This window comes from Osmerus eperlanus, chromosome 18, assembly GCF_963692335.1.
Source record: "Osmerus eperlanus chromosome 18, fOsmEpe2.1, whole genome shotgun sequence".
Classification (NCBI taxonomy): Eukaryota; Metazoa; Chordata; class Actinopteri; order Osmeriformes; family Osmeridae; genus Osmerus; species Osmerus eperlanus.
In genome coordinates, this window is record NC_085035.1 from 499,454 (window position 1) to 519,558 (window position 20,105).

At 51.7% G+C, this 20,105-nt stretch overlaps 1 protein-coding gene across 1 annotated transcript in view; it reads right to left on the reverse strand.

The window, feature by feature from the left end:
* LOC134039042 (mediator of RNA polymerase II transcription subunit 13-like) overlaps positions 1-20,105 on the reverse strand; it is a 45,577-nt gene that overhangs the window by 20,659 nt on the left and 4,813 nt on the right. Inside the window, exon 2 of the mRNA XM_062484793.1 lies at positions 13,141-13,378. Coding sequence (XP_062340777.1) covers positions 13,141-13,378 — 238 coding nt within the window. The remainder of the gene's footprint in view (positions 1-13,140; positions 13,379-20,105) is intronic.

Consider the following 20,105-nt stretch of genomic DNA (forward strand, 5'->3'; position numbering starts at 1 on the left):
GGGGACACAGGTCTCCTTGAGGGCAGGGTTGGGGACACAGGTCTCTGAGGGCAGGGTTGGGGACACAGGTCTCCTTGAGGGCAGGGTTGGGGACACAGGTCTCTGAGGGCAGGGTTGGGGACACAGGTCTCCTTGAGGGCAGGGTTGGGGACACAGGTCTCTGAGGGCAGGGTTGGGGACACAGGTCTCTGAGGGCAGGGTTGGGGACACAGGTCTCTGAGGGCAGGGTTGGGGACACAGGTCTCTGAGGGCAGGGTTGGGGACACAGGTCTCCTTGAGGGCAGGGTTGGGGACACAGGTCTCTGAGGGCAGGGTTGGGGACACAGGTCCTCTGAGGGCAGGGTTGGGGACACAGGTCTCTGAGGGCAGGGTTGGGGACACAGGTCTCTGAGGGCAGGGTTGGGGACACAGGTCTCCTTGAGGGCAGGGTTGGGGACACAGGTCTCTGAGGGCAGGGTTGGGGACACAGGTCTCTGAGGGCAGGGTTGGGGACACAGGTCTCTGAGGGCAGGGTTGGGGACACAGGTCGGGAGAGCCTCTCCGTGTTGTTGCGACCCAGCAGTGAGAACGCAGGCAAACCAGCACACGTATCAATCTAAGTCCCTCAGAACCCAGTCCTTCACTTTTATAGCTCCATTGTAGAAACTCACAGGCTGTTCCCAAATAACTAGAAGGGGAGGAGTAGAAGAGGTGGAGAGGAGGAGGAAGAGTGAAGGAGAGGAGGAGGAGGAAGAGTGAAGGAGAGGAGGAGGAGGAAGAGTGAAGGAGAGGAGGAGGAGGAGGAGGAAGAGTGGAGGAGAGGAGGAGGAGGAAGAGTGAAGGAGAGGAGGAGGAGGAGGAGGAAGAGTGAAGGAGAGGAGGAAGAGGAGGAGGAAGAGTGAAGGAGAGGAGGAGGAGGAAGAGTGAAGGAGAGGAGGAGGAGGAGGAAGAGGGGGCTACGTCTCTCTGCTGTCACTACTCAGCTGGCTGCTCCTCTGGTAGACTGGGCCCTCAGACATTTCACAACACATGGAAATACCTCAGCTCCCCCTGCCTCCCTCCCTCCCTCCAACCCCAAGCCTTTGAAGCCTGCAGACAAATAGGGTGGGTATAAATGCCCTGATCTATACACACACACACACACACACTCACTCAGACGCACACACACACACTCACTCAGACGCACACTCACACTCACAGCAAGCCCAGTAGACACAGGAAGGGGGAGGAACATGGAGGAGGAGTTGGTGAGGAGAGCAGAGAAGAGGGAGAAAAAGAGAAAATCTGGAGTGAATTAGGAAAGTGAGTCGGTGCTCTTACATAGTTGTGTAGATGAGTCACACGAGAAGGGGAGGGAGGAGGGGGACTGGGAGGAGAGGAGGAGGCCACAGCCTCTACACTCTGGGGTCACACAGCCTCTACACTCTGGGGTCACACAGCCTCTACACTCTGGGGTCACAGGGCACAGCCTCTACACTCTGGGGTCACAGGGCACAGCCTCTACACTCTGGGGTCACAGGGCACAGCCTCTACACTCTGGGGTCACACAGCCTCTACACTCTGGGGTCACACAGCCTCTACACTCTGGGGTCACACAGCCTCTACACTCTGGGGTCACACAGCCTCTACGCTCTGGGGTCACACAGCCTCTACACTCTGGGGTCACACAGCCTCTACACTCTGGGGTCACACAGCCTCTACACTCTGGGGTCACACAGCCTCTACACTCTGGGGTCACACAGCCTCTACACTCTGGGGTCACACAGCCTCTACACTCTGGGGTCACACAGCCTCTACACTCTGGGGTCACACAGCCTCTACACTCTGGGGTCACACAGCCTCTACACTCTGGGGTCACACAGCCTCTACACTCTGGGGTCACACAGCCTCTACACTACACACACACACAGGTCTGAATTACATTTCTCATCAGTGTGACTAAGACATGCTGCTAGCTGTGGTGGTGAGGGAGGAGGGAGAGAGAGAGACAGAGAAGAGACAGAGAGACACAGAGACAGAGAGACACAGAGACAGAGAGACAGAGAGACACAGAGACAGAGAGAGAGACAGAGAGAGACAGAGAGAGATAAAGAGAGAGAGAAAGAGAGAGAGAGAGACAGAGATAAAGAGAGAGAGACAGAGAGAAAGACAGAGAGAGAGACAGAGAGAGAGAGAGAGAGAGACAGATAAAGAGAGACAGAGAGAGAGAAAGAGAGAGAGAGAGAGAGAGAGAGAGAGAGAGAGACAGAGAGATAAAGAGAGAGAGAAAGAGAGACAGAGAGAGAGACAGAGAGAGAGAGAGAGAGAGAGAGAGAGAGAGAGAGAGAGAGAGAGAGAGAGAGAGAGAGAGAGAGAGAGAGAGAGGGGGGGGGGGAGAGAGAGAGACATGTTTACATCATTTGACATTCACTTATCTCCTCGGTCCCAGCTCAGCACGCACACACACACACACACGTTACACACACCCACACACACGTTACACACACACACACGTTACACACACACATGTTACACGCACACACCCCAGAGTGACCCAGTTTCCTGCAGTACTGGCTGCTGGGAGTGTTACAATGTTTTCCAATAAATAAATCAATAGTAAATAAGTGAACATAATTAAGTAAACAAACACATTAAACACCAACATCAGCAGATCTAGATCACAATGAACTCCCCCATCATCTCTCATGGCTGACAGGAGTTACCCAGAGCGCAGCACAGAGGCAGGATCTCTTCAGCAGTCACAGCTAGTGGCTGCAGGTGGAGGGGTTAAGCAGGGTCAAGGGTCAGGGGTCAGCAGGGTTTCCCGCAGCACTTTGCAGTTAAGGCGGCCGCCTAAGCAACACACGCCTGCCGCCTTAACTACGTCGTAAAAAAAATAAAAAATAGCGATATCCGCCATGTTACTCTGTCCTGTTTTGTCCCTTTCATTCCAAACCGTGATCAACGCTAGTCTCCCTTCTCTGCAGGACGCATTAGTCTATCGCATTAGCCTATTGCATTAGTCTATCGCATTAGTCTATCGCACAAACTAGCCCCCCCCCCCCCCCGGTCTGACAGCAAACCAAATCAAATCAAATCAAATGTATTTGTATAGCCCTTTTTACACGCAAGCATGTCACAGAGGGCTTCACATATGCCCATAGAACTGCCCCTCAACCAACCTAAACCCTCAAGGAAGACAAGGAAAAACTCCCAAAAAACTCTCAACAGGAGAAAATAATGGAAGAAACCTTGGGAGGAGCAATTCAGAGAGGGATCCCCTCCTCCAGAGACGGTTGGTGGGAGAGAGGAGCAGAACACAGGCTAAACATAGTCATACAGTGTCGATGGGTTTTTAAAACACCAAAATCCATTATTCAACTTTATAGATGTAGGACAGGACCGGGAGACTCGCGACCAGGTCCAGCGTTGGCTGACCGACGACCAGGCAGGTGCTGACAACTCACACACCACAAGGGATGTGTGTGGGGGGGGGACAGAGAGAGGAGAGCAGGGATTAGAGAATGCCAGGAGCAGCTAACAGTTACAGTCATAATAGAATGAGATCCCCACCGGTCAAGTGTGGACTGGTGCAGCAATTTAACAGAGCAAAAAAGGGGAATTTGATGCAACCCCACACACCAAGACAGCGACAGCCCCCCTCATTTGGAACATGAAATCTGTTCCAGGGGAAGAGAACTCTAAAATAAGTTATACTTAAAGAATAAGGATGGAAACAACCCGTCCCCCGCAAACACCACCTCAGAGGATCTGTGGAGGTCCATCCTGCTCTCTCCACCTCCCTCAGAGAGGCTGTGGAGGTCCATCCTGCTCTCTCCACCTCCCTCAGAGGATCTGTGGAGGTCCATCCTGCTCTCTCCACCTCCCTCAGAGGATCTGTGGAGGTCCATCCTGCTCTCTCCACCTCCCTCAGAGAGGCTGTGGAGGTCCATCCTGCTCTCTCCACCTCCCTCAGAGGATCTGTGGAGGTCCATCCTGCTCTCTCCACCTCCCTCAGAGAGGCTGTGGAGGTCCATCCTGCTCTCTCCACCTCCCTCAGAGGGGCTGTGTGAGGAGGAGGAAGACACGGCCAGCCGGCTGTCTTCCTGAACCACGGCTCCTCAGATCTCAAAGTGTTACAGTCAGGAGTCTCTCTTCAGCTGCCCTTCATCCTCCACATCTGTGAGTAGAGCTGGTCTGGAGTCAGCAGGACAGACTCACACCTGGTCTCCCTGTCTCCTAGCAGCAGTAGAGACTCACACCTGGACTCACTGTCTCCTAGCAGCAGGAAAGACTCACACCTGGTCTCCCTGTCTCCTAGCAGCAGGACAGACTCACACCTGGTCTCCCTGTCTCCTAGCAGCAGGAGAGACTCACACCTGGTCTCCCTGTCTCCTAGCAGCAGGACAGACTCACACCTGGTCTCCCTGTCTCCTAGCAGCAGGACAGACTCACACCTGGTCTCACTGTCTCCTAGCAGCAGGAAAGACTCACACCTGGTCTCCCTGTCTCCTAGCAGCAGGACAGACTCACACCTGGTCTCCCTGTCTCCTAGCAGCAGGACAGACTCACACCTGGTCTCCCTGTCTCCTAGCAGCAGGAGAGACTCCCACCTGGTCTCCCTGTCTCCTAGCAGCAGGACAGACTCACACCTGGTCTCCCTGTCTCCTAGCAGCAGGAGAGACTCACACCTGGACTCCCTGTCTCCTAGCAGCAGGAGAGACTCACACCTGGACTCCCTGTCTCCTAGCAGCAGGAGAGACTCACACCTGGACTCCCTGTCTCCTAGAAGCAGGAGAGACTCAGACCTGGACTCCCTGTCTCCTAGCAGCAGGAGAGACTCACACCTGGACTCCCTGTCTCCTAGCAGCAGATTCTGGCCCTGGCAGCATCATAAGCACAGACTTCTTACAGGCCCAAACTGCTCTGGATAAAACCACCCTGTCATGTTTGCATCCCTACAGACTTGTAAACCTGCAGGTTTGCTGTCCGTATGCAACATTAAAAACATATAAATATTACAACCGTGCAATCACTATGCAAATTGAAAAAGAAAGATGAATATTTATATTGGAGTGCATGCTTGCATAAGCAGTACAAGTACTTTACATTAAATTCATATTCAGATTAAAATGTCAAAACAAGTGGCGTTGGAAGAAAAAGTAAACAACTAGAGAGGGTACAATTTCTGGGGAAATTGTAGGGTGTGCTTGCTTGCGTCGGTTGCACAGGGGTCCGTTTTTGAATGACATTTTTACAACTGATATTTCTGTATATTTTATATAAAAATGCATACTTATTATTTATAAAGATTACATAGATTTAAAAGCTTTTTTTTTTGCTGCTCATTTACAACTGAAAATACGAGTGAAGTGTAGAATGAAATAGATGTCTTCTCATTTCCCCTGCAAGAGGCAGCCTCATCGTTGAATCAAAACGAATACATTTGGCAGAGCGGTGTAAAAATGGACCTAATCTCTATGACTTAAACATCCTTTTAAGTTTTTCCCTTCTCGTGATATTTTAAGGAATTTAGTCTACTCATATTGCATTCATTCATGAATAAAGAACCCCCTTTGAAGATTATTCTACGACGTTACCGGCAGTAGAAGATGGAATCGCGATTCAAACAGTACCATCTGCTAACTGAAAATATGCCCCCAAAAACGTAAATAAGCTTGCCATTTATTTAGTGGAAAATCGCTTTCATAAAAAGCTCAGTGGTAGCGATCATTGTCAGTAACAACGCCAAGTGCGATATAGCCCTGTGTGGAGAAGCTGCCCCGGTAAATTGTACTACTACGGTACAGTACTAGACTACTCCTGTGTTCGTTCGTCTTGGTAGCGATTGCGTTGGTTGAATTGGATTTAACGTTCCGTTGTACGGTTTAGGCTGAAATTAATTATTTTCATGAACAGATTGACAAAGTTTAGGCTGTGGCAATGAAGTTAAGGTTAGTAGTTAGATAGACTTTTGGTTTAAGTAAGGGGAGTGCCGAACATGTTCTGTCGCCGTTTGACTTCCTACTGTACAGCTGTGTAGATGTTTTTGTAGTGTCTCGGGTAGGCTACAGCGTTGCAGTGAGCAACACTGGTTTGAAACCACAGGTAATTATAATTTCACCCACAAATCGTTTACTTGTAATGTAATGTCATAATAAATCCTACAACGAAAATGTATTTGTGAGGAATGTTTATTTTAACGATTGAAAACAGATGCATCATAGACCACTGTAGTATGTGTTGCCCGGGCAACACAGGCTAATGTCATGATGCTAATACTTCAGTGACATAGTAGACTACTGTTTCCGAAAGTAGATGTACTTCCTTAATAATATCAGCTTATATTGTACATTACACATCACAATTGTGTGTCATATCACAAAGTAAAATTAGTAAATAGTTATCACCTGGCCTCTTTGCTTGTGGGGTTTCTGCAGCTGCCTTGCAGTAAAGCTATAGTTAGCCTAGCTATCTCCCAGAAGTTAACGAGCTGCTAAACTAATATTCTGCTAGAGGTAGTCACGCGAGTTTTCGTGACGTTAGTGACGTAAGTAGCGTCATTGACTGTGGTTAGCAAGTTAGCCACCGTTAGCTTCACTTTTCGACACAAAAACGTCATTTCTACTTAAACCGTGCAACGGAACGTAAATCCCAATACAAGCAACTCAATCGCTACCAAGACGAAACTTTTGACACCTACGTTGTCTATGTAGGCCAAATATTGACTGAGTTTTAGGGGGGCAAAAAGAAATAAAAATAATAATAATAATATATATGTGAGAGAACAAAGGTTGTGCTCTCGCCGAAGGCTTGAGCACACCCAATTAAAAAATCATGGCACAACACTAGTCCTGATTCCCAGCATCTGTACACGAGAGGAAAACCCTTCGATAAGCTGCAAGCGACGCAGGGCTAAAGCTGCGCTTCCACACCGCGCCGGCACGACTGCTGCAGTGGGCCCTTTAGATCGTTACTAGAGGTGTCCCCCAGGGTGCTCCCGGAGGAACTCTGCTGATCCCACCACTGTCCACTAGGGGGAGAGAGAGGAGGGCACCCCCTAAAATGACAGGGGGAGAGAGGGAGGACAGAGAGAGGAGGACAGAGATGGAAAGAGGGAGAGAGAGATTGAGTGTGAGGGTTCTTGCCAGGAAGTGTATTCCCACAAGAGAGGAGAGATGGCCAGGAACACAGCCACCTGGAAACACACACACACACACAGGTCAGCCAGAGGCCAACAGATAGCACAGGTCCCCTGCTACACCAGCATTAGGTGCTTCATGCTCTCCTGAACATACACACATGCTAAGACCCACTCACAGTGACATACACACATGCTAGGACCCACTCACAGTGACATACACAGAAAGAAGCTCCTTTATGCAGTAACCACTATTAACCATGTGTCCCCTTCACGTCCTTCAGACCAGCGTGTCGAGGCCAGAGTGCCTGACGTCCTTCAGACCAGCGTGTCGAGGCCAGAGTGCCTGACTTCCTTCAGACCAGCGTGTCGAGGCCAGAGTGCCTGACGTCCTTCAGACCAGCGTGTCGAGGCCAGAGTGCCTGACTTCCTTCAGACCAGCGTGTCGAGGCCAGAGTGCCTGACGTCCTTCAGACCAGCGTGTCGAGGCCAGAGTGCCTGACGTCCTTCAGACTAGCGTGTCAAGGCCAGAGAGACTGATGTCCTTCAGAAGCCGAGAAACCAGCAGCAGGTGTACAAGCACTGCAGGTGTACAGGCTGCCCCTCACAGCACTACAGCTAGCCAGCCTTCAGGCTGCCCCTCACAGCACTACAGCTAGCCAGCCTTCAGGCTGCCCCTCACAGCACTACAGCTAGCCAGCCTTCAGGCTGCCCCTCACAGCACTACAGGCATTTACACATGAATACAATCATTACAAACTGTATCATTTACACCACTGGACGCTTAGAGATCACAGTCTTTCACAGAGTAGCTAACCACACTTTCTCTCAGAGTAGCATAGAATAGCTAACACTAACCCTCCCTACCTCTCTCTCCCCCTCCCTCCCTCTCTCTCCCCCTCCCTCCCTCTCGCTCTCCCTCCCTACCTCTCTCTCCCCCTCCATCCCTCTCTCTCTCCCCCTCCCTCCCTCTCTCCCTCTTTTCAGGACAGCGGGCACAGTGAGAACAGCTTGAACTGTAAACACAGACCTCGATCACAGACTCCTGACACTGGTAATCATGCTTCACTGAGTATGTTTACTATGTAGTCTCTCTCTCTGCTTCACTCTCTCTCCCTCTCTCCCACATTCTCTCTCTGCTTCTCTCTCTATCCTTACTATGTAGTCTCTCTCTCTCCCCTTCTCTCTCTCTGTGGCTCCCTCCCTTTCGCAGTTGGCTCCACCTCTCATCTCTCCTCCCCTCTTTCCCTCATGTGCCCCCCTATTCACACAGTCTCTCTGGCTGTTTCTCGCTCACACACACACACACACACACACACAAAGCCCTCATTCTTTCAGTTGGTGGCTTTTCTTTCTGAACCGAAAGCTTGAGGGAAAATGTACACACCCCCTTCTGTACAGCTGGGATCTGTCTCCTGCTCTACCTTCCACACACACACACACACACACACACACACACACAGAGGGGTCAGGGGGTCAGTGACTACGCCCATGCAGCTAAGGAGAGGAGGAGGTTCAAGTCACGGTGTTCCTCTTCACACAGTTACACATAAATAAACATGACTGCTTTTCTTCATACTTCTGTTCTCCCTCTCTGGAGAGGAGGAGGAGAGGGAGGAGGAGAAGGGGGAGAGGAGGAAGAGGAGGAAGAGGAGGAGGGGGCTGGAAGAGGTGTGGGACAGAGGCGCGGGGGAGGGTTTGGGGGGGTAGGGGGTGGAGACAGGCGAGAGCCGGCTTCGTCGGGGGAGATGTTTATTAAATCAGATTAAAGGAGGCAGCGCTGCTAGCCAGACTGCAAAGACTACAGTAACAGCATGGAGGAGAGAGAGAGTCCAGAGTCAGTGTGTGGGTGTGGGTGGGTGTGTGTGTGTGTGTGTATAGAGGGTGTGTGTGTGGGGGGGGTTGTTTTAATAAGGCTCATGGTTCCGTGCAAGGCCTCATTGCTGTTGCCACATTTATGACTTTTATTGTGAGCGCAAAAACAAAATATTTGAAACGTCTTGTAAAAACACAGCCATGTTCGAGGTCTGCGGCTTTTAAAACAAGCTAACACTGATCCATCCACACAGTCCTCTATCTGTCTGCCATAACGACCAGCACATCTCTGTGCTGGGAGCTGGGATGTGGTTATTGTTGCATAGACCGTCCCTTGACTCTTGATGGTCTCCTGTGCTTTTCTAGATCCTCTGATGGAACATGCAGGGCTCCTGCCCATCTACCTGGACCATGTCACTGATCCTGATATCCCCAAAACACTCTCCAACTAGGAAACAAAACACTACATCACCAGGAAACAAAACACTGCATTGAAATCCCCCTCCCACACGTGTTATCAGGTCCAAAACTGCGGATTTCCTGCCTGCTCACAGACACGCTGGTCCTTGTTGAAGAGTTCTCTGTGCTCTGGGAGAGACTCACACCAGACACGCTGGTCCTTGTTGAAGAGTTCTCTGTGCTCTGGGAGAGACTCACACCAGACACGCTGGTCCTTGTTGAAGAGTTCTCTGTGCTCTGGGAGAGACTCACACCAGACACAAGCACCTCCCTGCCACACCTCTGCTCTGAGCGCTTCACACACTGCACAGACTCCTGCATGTGGCTCAAACCGGAGGAACTTTGATGAGAAACATTGATCCTGATTCTACAACCGGAACTGTTTATTAAATGTGTCTGTGTATGGCCAAGCTATTCTACAGTTCTTTATGTTTTCCTATCTTGGCCTCGACTCTATTGAAAAACACCATTTAAAATCTGAATGAGCCTATCCTAGTGAAAAAAACTTGAAACAATATATACATAACATTTGATAAAACTCTACCTAGATATACTGTCCTGCATGCAGAGGCAGGGTCACAGAACAGCCCCTACAGGCCCCAGGTCAGACTGACTGTCTGTCACTATCAACCCCACAGCACACTACTGCTTCAAACAACCACAAGACACATGGAGGGAACACATGGAGGGAAAAGGAGGGAGAGAAGGATGAGGAGGGAAGGATGAGAGAAGGATGAGTAGGGAAGGATGAGGGAAGGATGAGGAGAGAAGGATGAGGAGAGAAGGCTGAGGGAAGAATGAGGAGGGAAGGATGAGGGGGAAGGATGAGGAGAGAAGGATGAGGGGGGAAGGATGAGGAGAGAAGGATGAGGGGGGAAGGATAAGGAGAGAAGGATGAGGGAAGGATGAGGAGAGAAGGATGAGGAGAGAAGGATGAGGAGGGAAGGATGAGGGGGGAAGGATGAGGGAAGGATGAGGGGGGAAGGATGAGGAGAGAAGGATGAGGAGGGAAGGATGAGGAGATAAGGATGAGGAGAGAAGGATGAGGGAAGGATGAGGAGGGAAGGATGAAGAGGGAAGGATGAAGAGGGAAGGATGAAGAGGGAAGGATGAGGAGAGAAGGATGAGGAGGGAAGGATGAAGAGGGAAGGATGAGGGAAGCATGAGGAGAGAAGGATGAGGGAAGGATGAGGATAGAAGGATGAGGAGGGAAGGATGAGGAGAGAAGGATGAGGAGAGAAGGATGAGGAGGGAAGGATGAAGAGAAGGATGAGGAGAGAAGGATGAGGGAAGGATGAGGAGAGAAGGATGAAGAGAGAAGGATGAGGGAAGGATGAGGAGGGAAGGATGAGGAGGGAAGGATGAGGAGAGAAGGATGAGGAGGGAAGGATGAGGGAAGGATGAGGAGAGAAGGATGAGGATAGAAGGATGAGGATAGAAGGATGAGGAGAGAAGGATGAGGAGAGAAGGATGAGGGAAGGATGAGGAGGGAAGGATGAAGAGAAGGATGAGGAGAGAAGGATGAGAGAAGGATGATGAGAGAAGGATGAGGAGAGAAGGTTGAGGAGAGAAGGATGAGGGAAGGATGAGGAGGGAAGGATGAAGAGAAGGATGAGGAGAGAAGGATGAGGGAAGGATGAGGAGAGAAGGATGAAGAGAGAAGGATGAGGAGAGAGAGAGGGAAGAACGAGGGCGAGCCCAGGCTTTCTTCCTCTGTTGTGTCGTTCAGTCATTGATTCACTGGGAGGCTGTAGAGTGTGATGTATGGCAGAGAGGGAACTGAAACAATGGCTGAACCACAGACTGGAGGGAGGAGGAGGGGGAGGGAGAGAGTGAAAGAGAGGGAAGGAGGGAGAGGGAGGGGAGGAGGGGGAGGGAGAGAGTGAAAGAGAGGGAAGGAGGGAGAGAGAGGGAGGGGAGGAGGGGAAACATGTCAGAATGATGAGGTACGGAGGGAGGGAGGGAGGGAGGGAGGGAAGGAGAAAGAGGACATCTGGAGTATCTGCATCTGCACTACCCCACTAACCCCATCAGCAACACCACCCAACACCACCCAGCACCACCCAACACCACCCAGCACCACCCAGCACCACCCAGCACCACCCAACACCACCCAGCACCACCCAGCACCACCCAACACCACCCAACACCACCCAACACCACCCAGCACCACCCAACACCACCCAACACCACCCAGCACCACCCAACACCACCCAGCACCACCCAACACCACCCAGCACCACCCAACACCACCCAACACCACCCAGCACCACCCAACACCACCCAGCACCACCCAACACCACCCAGCACCACCCAGCACCACCCAACACCACCCAACACCACCCAGCACCAAGCACCACCCAACACCACCCAGCACCACCCAACACCACCCAGCACCACCCAACACCACCCAACACCACCCAACACCACCCAACACCACCCAGCACCACCCAGAACCACCCAGAACCACCCAGAACCACCCAACTGTCTTACTGTAGGTTTACCAATCCCACAATAGCCCTAACCAGGATCCAGACTCCTGCTTCCTGCTTCTCTTACAAAACATCCTCAAAGGCAGAGTTCTAACAACATCATTCCTGAACATTCATCTGGTGAGAATGTAAGGAGTTCAGCCGACTCTAGGACCCAGGAGATGCCAGGCAGCCCCACCTGCATCAGCATGGGGTTTGAACACTCCAGTGGTTCGACATTGAGCCAATGACAACACAGATAAGGGTTAGGATAGAAGAGAGAGGAGAGAGGAGAGGAGAGAAGAGGGGAGGAGAAGAGAAGAGAGAGGAGGGGAGGGGGAGAGGAGGGGAGGGGGAGAGGAGGAGAGAGGAGGGGAGAGGGAGAGGAGGAGAGAGAAGAGAGGAGGAGGGAGGTTGTGACATCTCTGTAGCTTCATCTTAAACACACCGTCTTCATCACACTCACTAAAGCCTGTGATCATCACCATGGAGACGGGACCAGGAAGTCAACAGTCAGGTCATAGGTCATGTTGATGTCTGTCTCACGAGGTGAGGAGACACCACCCAAGGGTCAAAGGTTGAAGTTCAGGCCCCATCACCAGGACGGAAGTCTTGAGTGTTGTTGGGGAGTCAAATCTCCCCAACAGCCCAGAGCGTCTATCTGTTATATTTATTATGTAAAGAACTGATGCTGACTGACAGATAACAGCTTCGTCTAGTATCTTCTCATCCAGAACTTTCCAGTTTCCAGAGAGAAAAACTCAATCAATCTCTCCATCATCTCCTCTACACTTACCTGACCATCAAACTCTCCTCTCCACCTCACCTCTCCTGCCTTCTCCTCTTCTCTCGTCCTTCTCACCTCTACTCACCTTCCCTCCCTCCCCCCTCCTCCAGGTTGAGTCAGTGAGCTGAAGCCTCAGCACGCGTGCAACCAGATAATGCAAATACTTCTAAAAATAGAGGCGATAGTGCTGACAGTGGCAGCCTTTCAGGTGGAGACATCTCAGGGTAACACACACACAGAATAAACACACACACACACAGAAGAAACACACGCTTTAGGATTGTCAAACACTGGGTTCCTTTCCGAAGCACTTCATCACTCCACAACCCAACAGCTCCCAACATCAAAGACACAACAGCAGTGTGTGTGTGTGTGTGTGTAGCTGTTATTGATGATGCACTGCATCTACAGACAGACAGAGACAGAAGGATGCATGGAGGGTATACCACCCTCCCCCCCTCCCTCCCCCCCCTCCCCCCCCTCCCTCCCCCCCCCCTCCCTCCACTCACCCTCCAGCTCGTGGTGGATGATGTCGGCCAGGTTAGGCTCCTCCCCCCACCAGAAGATCCAGAGTTCCTTGCGGTCGGGCTTGATCCTGCGTCGCCACACACACAGCAGGTGCTTCTGGACGCAGCGCATGAAGCTGTGCAGGACCGGCTCGTCCTGCGCCGGCGCCGAGATCACGGGGCCGTGCTCACCGCCGCCATGGAAACTGTAGCACCGCCATTTGATCCCGGTCAACTCAGCCTGGGAGGGGGGGGGAGATGAGGGTTATATTTATTATTTGTGTAATGTGCATTTTTTTCGTGTTGTAATTCCTGTTTGGTTTAGTCTTTATGTAGCTTTGGCTTGGTGATCGTTTATTTATTTCATGCCAATAAAACACTATTAAACTGAAATGAGAAGATGGAAAGAGAGAGAGGGAGAGACAGAGGGAGAGAGAGACAGAGGGAGAGAGAGGGAGAGACAGACAGAGACAGACCGTGTCAGGTTCAGAGCCTGTGATATCTTCTCTGTTTTATGTGATGGAATTAAGCGTTTATGTCGAGGGGGGGGGGGCTTGTCCATCAGCGAGCAGAGAGGAGGGCAGACACTCCAAGGACAGCAGACACAGCCTGGGAAGTAACCTGGTCGTGTGACCATCTCTTGGTCATGTGATGCGAGTGTAAGGCTGATGGATCAGGAGGAGGAGCAGGAGGAGGGGGAGGAGTGCTGGACAGGCACAGCTGGCAGGATGAAGGGAGGCTCTCCTGAGTTCACTCAGCTGTGACGGCCTGGCACACTGCCACCCTCACCAACCTAAGGGAAATCACCCCTCCTCTGCAGCAGGAGGAGGAGGAGAGGAGGAGCAGGAGGAGGAGGAGAGGAGGAGCAGGGGGAGGAGGAGAGGAGGTCTCCAAACTGGAGCAAACAGCTGAGAGGGGCACCTTGCAGAAAAACTCCCCTAAAATGTGTGTGTGCGTGGTTGTGTAAGTGTGTGTGTGTACAGTATGAGTGCGTGTGTGCACAGGCAGTATAACTACCTCTACTGAAGCCCAGGGTAATAGCATGATGACAGAGAAACTGTAATCTGAGATGTAAACATTGGCACGCTGATAATGTGAGCTAAATATAGACGAGGTCAAGGATGCAGCTGAAGCAGAAGAAGACTATGTGTCTGGGGAGAGAGAACACACACACTGACAGCACCTCTACAGGAACCTGCAGCAGGTGAGGCCTGCTGGACATCTGCAGGTGAGGCTAGGGTTAGTGGCTGGGGTTAGAGGCTGGGGTTAGGGCTGGGGTTAGTGGCTGGGGTTAGGGCTGGGGTTAGTGGCTGGGGTTAGTGTCTGGGGTTAGGGCTGGGGTTTGGGGCTGGGGTTTGGGGCTGGGGTTAGAGGCTGGGGTTTGGGGCTGGGGTTAGAGGCTGGGGTTTGGGGCTAACAGATCAGGGAGGTGGAGGAGACTATTGGTCTTTTAGACCAACACACCTTCAGTCCCTCAACCTTACACTCTCCCTCTCTCTCACACACTCCACTCCCTCCCTCCCTCTCTCTTTCTCTGCCTCTTGCCCCCCTCTCCCTCCCTCTCTCCTCTCTCCTCCCTCAGGATCAGAGGAGGTGTGTATTGACAAAACAGGTCATGCGTGACATCACACGGGGTCACACGGCTGTGCTGCCAGCTTCCTCCCCTGGCATGATGAAAACAACGTGAACACTGAACACCCTCTTGTTCCTGAACACACAGCGGCCCTCCAGAACACAGTCCACTCTAATAAGAACCAGGAACAACGCTGCTGTTTTCAGGAACCCTGTGGGACTCACCGAGCGCGGGCAGAAGAACACGATGATGCAATCTTTCCTGTTAGGATGTTAACCTCTGTTTCAGGAAAAGTTTGAGCTTCTTAACAAACCTCCCTCTCTCTCTCTCTCTCTTTCTCTCTCTAGGATAACAATCGGTGTCTCTTTTAAACAGTCTTAAATGGATTCAGTTCAGTTTTTTAAGTGAGAGACGGGTCTACTTTCCATCACAGCCTGTCGATATTGTTGGAAGAGATAGAGGGAGAGAGAGAGGGAGAGGAGAGAGAGCGGGAGCGATAAGGAAGGGAGAGGCAGAGAGAGACAGAGAAAGAGAGACAGAGAGAAAGCGAGAAAGACAGACACAGACTCCAGGAAGTGAGTTAGCACCACTCCAGCCAGTCAGAGGAGACAGACACAGACTCCAGGAAGTGAGGTAGCACCACTCCAGTCAGTCAGCAGACTCCAGGAAGTGAGGTAGCACCACTCCAGCCAGTCAGAGGAGACAGACACAGACTCTAGGAAGTGACGTAACAGCACTCCAGTCAGTCAGTCAGAGGACTTCAGGCCCTGGAGAGACAGCTTGTATCAGCAGCTTCAGCGATCATAGCTGCAGTTAAAACACTTATTCTGTCACACTGGCACTTTCAACAACTCTGCTGTCTCAAGACTTGACAAGCTGCCAAGCTGCCAGTCTCTGAGACGAGGGAGAACAAGAGGGGAGGAGAGTCATGTGACCAGGCTGGGGGTCATGTGACCAGGCTGGGGGTCATGTGACCAGGCTGCTGCAGGAGCTCAGGGGGGCAGGTTGCTGGTCTCCCTGGGGATGAGTGACACATGGACCTGCCAATCAGCAGCAGCTCACGCCACGCAGAGCCACAACCAAGCCCTGTCCCCTCCTGTGGGGGCGGGACATGGCGAAGGCATGGTGGCCGTGGCATTGGCAGTGATCCAGGTGATGGACATGGCTGACTAGACGCTCTGGCCAATGGAGACACAGACCTGAGGTCAGGTGACTGGTGTCTCTGGTTAACATGGGAGAGAACAGACCTTCTGAAGATGAATTATTAACCATCAGGTGAATAACCCTGCTACACACACACGTGCTACACACACACACACACTGATACACACACACACACACACGTCTACACTGCAGCTTCAGTACAGGGCAGACATAGAACACACACACCAGGAAAACACACAAACACACCAGCAAGACAAAAACAGTTGCTAGGCAACATACAACATCTGTAAGAATTTGGCAACTTATTCAATTTTCAGTCTCCAGGGTTACGGAGGAAAGATTCCACTTTGAGCCGTATTGGGGTGTTTTCTGTCGACTCTTAATTACAGAGGGATGTTTCTATTTCTCCTTTTCTCTGTGTGTGTCTCTCTCTGTGTGTCTCTCTCTGTGCGTCTCTCTCTCTGTGTCTCTGTGTGTCTCTCTCTGTGTGTCTCTCTCTGTGCGTCTCTCTCTCTGTGCCTCTCTCTCTCTGTGCGTCTCTCTCTGTGCGTCTCTCTCTCTGTGCGTCTCTCTCTCTGTGCGTCTCTCTGTCTCTCTCTCTCTGTCTCCCTCTCTGTGTCTCCCTCTCTGTGTCTCCCTCTCTGTGTCTCTCTCTCTGTGTGTCTCTGTGTGTCTCTCTCTCTGTGTCTCTCTCTCTGTGTCTCTCTCTCTCTGTCTCTCTCTCTGTCTCTCTCTGTGTGTCTCTCTCTCTGTGTCTCTCTCTCTCTCTGTCTCTCTCTCTGTGTGTCTCTCTCTGTGTCTCTCTCTGTCTCTCTCTGTCTCTCTCTGTCTCTCTCTGTCTCTCTCTCTGTCTCTCTCTCTCTCTCTCTGTCTCTCTCTCTGTCTCTCTCTCTCTCTCTCTGTCTCTCTCTGTGTCTTTTCTATCTGTGTCTCTCTCTTCTTCCTAGTTTATCCTCCAGAGTGGTCATCCTCGCTCCTGGCTCTCCAGAGCTCCCAGCAGAAGACAGGAGTCCCTCCAGAGGGGACAGAATCCTTCTGCTGGTACGACACCAGCTCCTCTACGAGTGCTCGCGACCAGACCCGACCTCAACGTAGATTTCGATCCCTCCCAAATGTATCTAAACTCTTAATGTTTTGCATTCAGGGGTATAGTAGGTAAAAAATTATGAAAAATGCTCCCCCTTTGAATGTTGATGTTTAACAAGTTGACAAGGCCTTCTGAAAGCTGTTTAGCAACACAGCTTAAGTGCCAGTGGAACGTCAATTGATATATTTGGACCAGCCCGCTGCTTTCCAGCCAATCCTGTTCCAGGCTTTCTGTTCCAGCCAATTACCTTTGGCGAAGCAGACCTTGGCTTATTTTGTGAAACCACTGTCAATCCAAGTCAAGCTGGAGGAGAGTGCAGGTGTTCAGACAAGACCAGGGGTGATATTAACGTTACTTACTGTAGCTTTAACTGACTAACAACACTACAGCAGGAGAATCAGTCCAGGAGAATCCAGCCCCAGATCCAACCCTGTCCCAGCCCCAGATCCAGCCCCAGATCCAGCCCTGTCCCAGCCCCAGATCCAGCCCTGATCCAGTCCCAGATCCAGCCCACCAAGATGAAGGAACGCTGAGAAGCAGGAGAAGAGATGGACCGCCTCGCTCGTCTCATGAACATGCTGTGAACACAACCTTAATCAGCTTGTGCTATCCAGACCTCACTGGCTCACCTCCTGTCTCCTCTCTCCAGCCAACCTGATTAAGCATTTTCAACTAGACTGACATCAATGGGTCTCCATATCATACTGGAAACCCCATCAGTGTGTCTGCATTTGTATGTGAGTGTGTGTGTGTGTGCACCATCCCAGGGCTGAGATTGAGCGGTACATATTTTCATTAGCATCTGAAAAGGCCGGATGTCTCCTAATTCAAGATGAGAGTGAGCTTTGTGGAGGCGCGGCGAAAATCAATGGTTTACCAATCAACAATCTGGACGCACAGCGTCAAGTCTCATCAGGAGACCCGGGGCCTCTTCTGAGATCATCTTTCAGCGGAAAACACGAACGTGAGATCATTAGGATTCACCACGGAGCACTGGAGCACTGCATTACTGCACTGTCTGATTCACCACGGAGCACTGCATTACTGCACTCTCTGATTCACCACGTTAGCACTGCATTACTGCACTCACCACGGATCACTGCTTTAACGTGTTGCCTGACTGGAGCTGTTGCAGCTGAATATCTGTTCAGTAGTCTCATATTGACAGATCTGTGGGGGGAGGAGACGACACCAACCAGCTCACAGCTGACACACATCTGCTTTAAGAGAAACTGTCCTTATCAAGGATGCTGAGTCAATTATGTTGATGACACACCTACATACACCAACACCACCTGGACCAGACCACCCCAGCCTCCGCCCCCTGCCTCCCTCCTCCGGCCCCCCCTGCCTCCCTCCTCCGGTCCCCCCCTGCCTCCCTCCTCCGGCCCCCCCTGCCTCTCTCCTCCGGTCCCCCCCTGCCTCCCTCCTCCGGCCCCCCCTGCCTCCCTCCTCCGGTCCCCCCTTGCCATCCTCCTCTTTAACCAGAGTCAGGCCTGTCTGACTCCGAGCTTTGGAAGAGGTGGGCTGGAAGAGGAAGAGCAGATGAACACAGGAGACTGTGGAACAAATCCAGCAGAGCCACTTTCACAGAGAAGTCTGCAAACAGCGAGCGACGACCAAGACAGAGCAGATCTGCTTTTTACCTGGAGGGAAGAGAACTTATCCCTGTCAGAGAGGAGGCAGCCTGCTACCTCACACACACACACACACACACACACACAGTACAGTGTGTGTGTGTATTCAGTGTGTCCTTGTGTGTGTGTATTCAGTGTGTTTGTGTGTGTGTGAGGTATCAGGCTACCTCCTCTCTGCAGGCTGTCTTCCTGCTAACAGAAACACCAGCAGGACTGTGTGTGTGTGAGAGAGATGAAGAGAGAGGGGGAGAGAGAGAGATGGAGAGAGAGAGATGGAGAGAGATGGAGAGAGAGAGATGGAGAGAGATGGAGAGAGGTATGTGAGCCCTGCAGAGCCAGCTGTGAGCTATTCTTGGTCCTGCTGGTGTCCCTGTTAGCAGATACCAAACACACACACACACACGCCCAGCTCCCCCACACACACACACACACACACACCAGCCAGCTCCCACCACAACACATCCTCCTACCTCAAACACAGCCAAGGTGTGTTCCCTTCATCAGACAGCCCTGACAGCCCTGCTCCTAACACCCTCACACACCCTCACACACCCTCCCCCCCTCACACACCCCTTCACCCCCGCACACCACCCCCCTCACACACACACAACCTGCTCCCCCCCCCCCCCCCCATCTTTCAGCAGTCCTTCAGCTGTGTGTCAGGGCTTAGACAGATCGCCCACCCAGACAAGATCCATGGCCACACTAAGATTTATGTGTCTAGATGTGTGTGTGGGGAGGTGTGTGTCTAAGTGTGTGTGGGGAGGTGTGTGTCTAGGTGTGTGTGTGTGTGTCGGGAGGCTTGTGTGTGTGTCTAGGAGTGTGTCTAGGTGTGTGTGTGTCTAAGTGTGTGTGGGAGTGTGTGTTCCTTCAGGGTGGGGCCCTGTTGCGTTGACAGGGACCCCACACAGTGTCCAAGGTAGATTAGCACTAGCTTTAGCCAGGGGCTAGCGATAGCACCACACACTGTCTGCAGATGGGACTAGCGCTACATACTAGGTGCTAGCGTTAGCGGGGGAGACATCTCAACCCATCCATTTATCCTTCCATCCCTTACAGGTGTCTGTAGTAACACCTATGCCCCCCAGGTGTGTGTGTGTGCGTGTGTGTGTGAGAGAGTGCAGAGTGACTTAACAAGCTCCTCTAAGCCCATCATCTCACACCTCCTCTTGAACGCTCTTCATTACTGCCGCCCCCCCGAGGGCCCGGTCTGGAGGGCCTGGCCTGGGCTTTAATTACAGCGGCAGAATAATCCAACCTGTGTTTGTTCAAGCACAGGGACCCGGTGTGTGTGTGTGAGACTGTGTGTGTGTGAGTGAGAGTGTGTGTTATCCTGATGTGTCAGTACAGATAAGAGGATAAAAGGCTTAGCTGGTATGTGTGTTTTATAAGATCATGGATGTGTGCATGTCTGTAGGAAAGCATGTGTTTGATCCCTGGGAACACATGATAAATGAATGAATGTGTGTGTGTGACAGTGTGTGTGAATGTGTGTGTGTGTAAGCGT